This window comes from Drosophila mauritiana, unplaced genomic scaffold, assembly GCF_004382145.1.
Source record: "Drosophila mauritiana strain mau12 unplaced genomic scaffold, ASM438214v1 Y_27, whole genome shotgun sequence".
Lineage (NCBI taxonomy): Eukaryota > Metazoa > Arthropoda > Insecta > Diptera > Drosophilidae > Drosophila > Drosophila mauritiana.
The window spans coordinates 103,008-109,426 of NW_022881573.1; the positions used below are offsets into that span (position 1 = coordinate 103,008).

The 6,419-nt window shown below is 43.0% G+C and overlaps 1 protein-coding gene across 1 annotated transcript; it reads right to left on the minus strand.

The window, feature by feature from the left end:
- Positions 1–4,568: 4,568 nt before the first annotated feature.
- On the minus strand, positions 4,569–5,781 carry LOC117150061 (SRSF protein kinase 1-like). Its single transcript, XM_033316918.1, is given in 3 exon segments — positions 4,569–5,115; positions 5,117–5,615; positions 5,718–5,781. Coding segments are annotated over 3 exon segments (1,077 nt in total). The 5' UTR covers positions 5,749–5,781.
- Between the last annotated feature and the right edge of the window lie 638 nt (positions 5,782–6,419).

Consider the following 6,419-nt stretch of genomic DNA (forward strand, 5'->3'; position numbering starts at 1 on the left):
CATACAACAAAAACTTACCTGTGATGACTCCTGAGGCTTCTCAGCGACTTGGTGCTTCTGTCCTTCTGGCAGGGGTACCTAAAAGAAGTAGATCAAACAATGTTATTCTAAAATTTTAATGTTTATTGTAAAATAATTTCATTTTTAACAAAACATGCAAGACGATAATGATACCAGTCCATGTCACTGTCTGTAATCCAAGCCTACAAAAATACTAAGTACAAATTAATACTAATTATGTCCAAGCCCCAAACTCACCCCATGCTATGTTAAGCTCTAAAATTCAAATTATTGTACCTACATATTGCATAAATTGTAATCAAAGGCAAAATAAATTGTGGATGCGGAACAGAATTCATTCTGTCTCCGTACCTCCACCAGCAAAGTTTAAAACAAAATAAATTGTGGATGCGGAACAGAATTCATTCTGTCTCCGTACCTCCACCTGCAAATAAAAAAAAGACTTCTCAGCGCCTGGGTGCTTCCGTCCTTCCGGCGGGGGTACCTGAAAATAATTAAACCAAACAATGTAAGTCTGAAATTTTAATGTTTTTGGTAAAATATTCTCATTTTATAAATGTAAACAAAACATTCTAGACGATAATGTTACCAGTCCATGTCACTGTCTGTAATCTAAGCCTGCAAAAAATACTAACTAAATATTAATACTAACTATGTCCAAGCCCCAAACTTCCCCCATGCTATGTTAATCTCTAAATTCAAATAATTGTACCTACAAATTGCATAAAATGTAATCAAAGGCAAAATAAATTGTGGACGCGGAACAGAATTCATTCTGTCTCCGTACCTCCACCTACAAAGTTAAAATGTCGCCGAAACACTAATAAGATACCCAAAAAGGGTAGGATAACTTCAAAAAACAATGCAAAGCGAAGATTGGTATCCAAGACAAGCAACCCAGCGCAAAGACATCTGGAAAACTACCAGGACATGCTCCGAAAACGAAGGAGTGAAGAAAATGACCAGGAACCTGAAAAAGGTACTTCAAATCCCACGCGGCCCTCCGACCACCAGCAGAGCTGCCAGAGCTAGCTTCAAGCCAAGATTTATTGATGAAGCCACGCCATCGCCAAGAAACTCCAATCCTTACTTACAAAAAGGCTTCTCGGACGACCCCACAACAAACTTAGCAAATAGAGTCGACAACTTAGAGAAGAAAATTGACATTTTAATGGCCTTAATCATACAAGGAAGAAATATCAATCTTGACATGGATACATCCAATTAAATATACGTCTACTTATATATATTTAAACGACATCTTTATCCGATGGAAAAGCGCACGTCTGTCCTTTCCCCAACTCCTTCACTGTCATCACCTTCCTCGACGCAGCCTAATTCACCTGGAATAATATATCAATTAATGGATGGCACAAAAACAATGAACAATACTCTCACCTCAACGCACCCGGATGAACAAGCCTAAGACAACGCACTCCAGCTGATCCTGGCGTAACGATACGAAGAAAATCAAACAGGACATAAAAGATTAATCGGTAGATCGGTATGAAAAGGATTAGTGTGGAAGAAACATGAGGAATAAGAGGCGACTCGCTGCAGCAATTTATGCACAATGTCACTTACCTGAACTTTCTCGCCACACGGTCCCTGATAGTACCCCTTATCACCAATTCAATCTACTTGCATTGCTGCGCTGCAATAGACGGGCCATATAAGCTCCCACGCTTCGATCAGGGCACCTAGCGCCGAGCTGCAAAATCCATCCTTCCTGCTAATCTCAAAATTCAACAAGAGTAGGCGGGCTCTGCAAAAGAAAAACAAAATCGCCATCTCTCGCGATTATAAACTTAAAAAATTGACAATCTTACGACACCGTCTCCACCTCCTGATGCCACTGCATTAACTAGGAACACTAGCGCGGAGCTGACATCACATTAAAAAGCTTCAAAATCTGTCCCCAAATTCAATTATCTTCCGATAACCTGTAAGGAAAGGAAAATTAATAAGAATATAATACAAAATTAATCAAGGACACACAGAAAAATTAAAATCTTGCCAGGCAAACTAGCAGATACAAAAATGCGACTTCATCCTGCTGAAGACACGCACGTAAATCCTTCAACGCAATCGACAACAGGAGACGGGCTCCGCAAAAGAAAAACAAAATCGCCAACTTTTGCGATTTTAAACACAAAAAGCTGACAATTTTATGATGCCGTCTCCTTCTCCTGACGCCACTGCATTAATAAGGATAATTAGCGCTGCGCTGATGCCACATTAATAAGCTGCAAAATTTGTCTGTTTAGCTATTGAGCTTTTTCAATAGCTGTTGCGAAAAATAAAGAAAACCAAAGAAAGTTTGTTTATATTGTTTATTTTGCGAATTGTTTAAGGCAGCTAAGGCCTAAGCTAAGTCTTTTCCGAAACACGACGAATTGGCAATCAGCAGCGCGGAAAAGGAACTGTTCTCGCTGCAGTGCAGCAACAAGGTACTGACATCGATGATCGAGGAGATTAATGTGGAGAACACCTCGCTCCGCACCGAGGCATTCAAGTGGCAGCAACCCAAAGGAGTTCAAGCGTCTGCAGGCTGAGCGAGAGCACCTGGCCAAGTTGCTGAACGTCGAAAGAGCTGAATTACGCAAGGAGGTAAAAACACATATTCAGCAGGCACAGCATAAGTATAAAGACGGCTATGATCGCAAACGCAAGGGCGAGCGTACATATAAAGAAGGAGATCTTGTGGCTATTAAACGAAATCAGTTTGTGACTGGCAAAAAACTAGCTACCAGTTTTCTCTGGCCATATGAAGTAACTAAGGTAAAAAGAAACGGCCGATACGATGTACGGAAAGCAGCTCAGATGGAAGGCCCTACAATAACTGCAACATGTGTAGAAAATATGAACCTATGGAAGTACGCGTCTACAAAGGAAGATCTATGGTCGTCTGAGTCAGACGACAGTGATCAAGATGGCCGAATGTAACAATAGTTATTGATAGGCGATGATCGAAAATCATCGCAAAGGGTAGCGTCGTGAGCGCAAGTAGATAGAAGAAAATAGGACAAGCATAGAGAGAGTCGTAGTAGAACAAAGCGAGTTGAAAGTGGTGTATTTAAAAGATCTTAGAGCCGAAAGTTGTCGTGTCCCAACCCTTAAATTTTGTGTGGCTCTAGTCTTGATAATGTGCCAAATTTGGTGTGCCTGTGTCTAGAACATTAATCTATTTGATAAAGCTGCAATTATTTTGCGCTCGCACTACTGTTTAAAGTAGAAAAATACGATTTTTTTGTGGCGGATGATTTAATTATATTTATACGCTTATTAGTTCCGATTAGGGGTTAAGGATACTTTCACTTGTGGTTGTTACGTTATAGAAAAGCATTGGCTTTTCTATTTCAGGTTACGTTTTTAAGAGTTACTAATGCCATTTCAAATTGTTCATGTCGATCACTAAGCCGAGGATAAACTAATTAACTACGTTATCATTATTGTTATGTTCAGCTCAAGTTTCTGCATCCATGTACATATACATATGCTTATAAAAATCCAGACGCGTTGCCCTACTGCCCTATTCCATCGAATCGACGATGACGCGTGTGAGACACCCGTCGATGGATCGTCTCCATTTCATTTAACTACGAACGCTTATAAATGTAGATTTGCCGATTCGCATCTCGGATAAATGTACACTAACACATATATGGTTTGTATGCGGCAATTGCTCATGCTCTACCATCGCACTCTTATGCGTCGCTTTAATTAAAATTAATAATGGTATCGAGTACTGTCGAGCCTATGTACAGGATTCGTGGGGACGTGTTCGTGTAGGCGGTAATACCATATTATAATTTCATATGTAGCAACAAAGATGGTCTAATTGTCGATCTAAAACACAGGAAATAAGTTAAGCGCTGGCATGTGTAAAACTAAATCGAATGGTAATAGAGTTAACTGGAGATTAGCGACTGCTGGTTGGCTGGCTGGCTGCTGATGCTTTAGTGTTTGCTGAAGTAAAAGTTGTTGTTGCGTATGTTGCCAGGGCTCGCCAGCGGATGCAGCTGAGCAGGGCCACGCCGGCTGTGTGGCCAGTGGATCTGGCCGTAGGCACAGCAGGCGCAGATGCGTCTCATCCAGGTTGCAACGACGACAGCGACGGGCGGGACGATGCCAGCGGAGCAAGTCCAGCCGGCGACGTTTTCGGGAGCGATGCGACGACGTGTAGGTGTAGCTGGCGATGTGCGGGCCGTGTTTGTCGAAATGGATGCGTGGGGTTGTGGAGTGGGTGGTGCTGAGGTTGTGGTTAGAAAGGGTGCAACCAAATAAGGTCGGGCCTTCAGTGCCGCAATTGCTGCAGCCGATGTGGAAGCAATTGATGAGATGAAAGCCAAAGTAGCCACCGATGCCGAAGATTCTATATAGCCCCTGCCAACTTCTCCGTCTGCTGTTACTGCCGGTGATCCACCTTTTAGTGCTGTTGCTCTTGCTCTTGTTCCTTTTCCTGTTCCGGTTCCTGCTAGAGCTCCCCCTCCATCTGCTGTTGCTGGCTGTATGGCACGCAGCCAACAACCAGGTTGCATCGTATCTTATCTAAACCACGGATGCTGCAGACACTCCGCAGCGGTGGCACGCTTGTTCGGATCGAGCTCGAGCATGGGCTTAAGGAACGAAGCGAATGACGCCGCATCCTTTTGCGACCACTCGTACTTCTCCAGAAGAACGTCCATTAGGCCCCAGGGCTTAAGGCCCGATATATTTCGTAGCTCGCAGGAACGGGTAAACGACTTCGCCGCATAGGTGCCGTTTAACAAAATGTTCCGCGGTATTGGACCCAGCAGCTCGATGATGTGGGCCAAATGGTCCTCGTTGCGGGTATACGATTCGCCGGAGTGTGGCTCAAAAAGGTAGTCACCGGTGGCCAGTTCGAATACCATGCATGCAGTGCTCCAGATATCCGCCGAGGTGTTATAGCCCGCACCGATAATAACTTCTAGTGACCGATATTGGCGCGTTTGAATGGCCTCGGTCAAGTGATGATCAACCCAACAAGCGTTGCCCAGATCGGCGATCTTTACGTTGACTTTGCATTCCTCTAACGCCGGATCCTGTATAGCCTTGTGCTTTGCTTGCGGCAGGTGTTGGCAACGTTGGATTCGAATGCGGTCCATTCGTAGCCGAAGATGTATTCTCCACGGAGCGTGAGCGCACATGAGGCTCGTCCACGCACAGGAGGACATTCTCGGGCTTTATGTCCGTGTGGATGATCTGGCAGCACGTGTGAAGATAGTCAAGACCCTCCAGCACCTGGCGGGTAATAGCTTTGACGTTGGCCAGTGGAATACCGCGTAAGTTGGACTTCTGTATGAGTTTTAGGAGATTGTCACCAAGCACCTCGAACACAATACAAATATGGGTGCCATTAACGCCGGTGATCTTGAAGTCGTCCAGCATCTGGACGGTTTTGCGACGGCGTGGATTCGATGGATCGGTCTCGCGCACCGTTTTGAGTATATTTATCTCGTCCGTCTCGGCAAAGTGCGGTGCCGACTTGAGAATTTTAATTGCCACATATCTCATTGCCTGCAAGTCCCAGCACAGCCAAACAGTAGAGAAGTGGCCCCACTTTTTTCGATCTGCCGAAAAAAATTGCATTAATCTGCTGCTCTTCTCGAAAAGGAACAAAGTTCAACGGTTTGGGAAGAGTAGCGCACTACCACTTAGGGAAATTAAAGTACCAATGATCTTTTCGGATGGCTCATAATCCATTATAGTTGCAACACTGTCACCTCACGACTGACCAAGCGCGACTATACGAACGCGAGAGCTGCTCTCCGCTTAAATTCAATTAAAATACGCGTTTTCACGGGGCAACTTCTATATTATAAAGGCCTGAAAGGTATGGTATGATGCTAGAATCAGTATATTGGCATTTGGAAGATCCAAATATTCTACTGACAATGTATATGAACTTGACGTTTATTACAAGGCCTGTTTTATATTTTGTAAACTCTAGCAGCTCCTATCAAATATAAAGTTTTTTTTTTGTAAATTTTGTTAATTATTACTGCTACCTATGTGGCAGCTTTACCAGGTTTTACATAAAATTCTACAGCATAGGCATACCAATATATAATTAAATGTTTGCAATACTCATATGTGAAAAAAATATAATTTTATTTCACTGAATGATTACAATTTTTTATTTTTGTTGAAGAACACCGACCGATTACAATTAGGTCTCAAACTGAACTCCTCTAATTATTCTGATTTGATTGACGTTCAAGCCTCGGTATCGAGCTTTTCTGATATGGACTTTGGACTTAAGGGATCTGATCAAGTGAAGAGAAAGAGCTTTGGAGTTGCTGACTTTAATTGTCTTTGGATTTCTCTTGGATACAAGTGCTCTTAGATTCTTATAGTTTTGTTTATTGAAATCT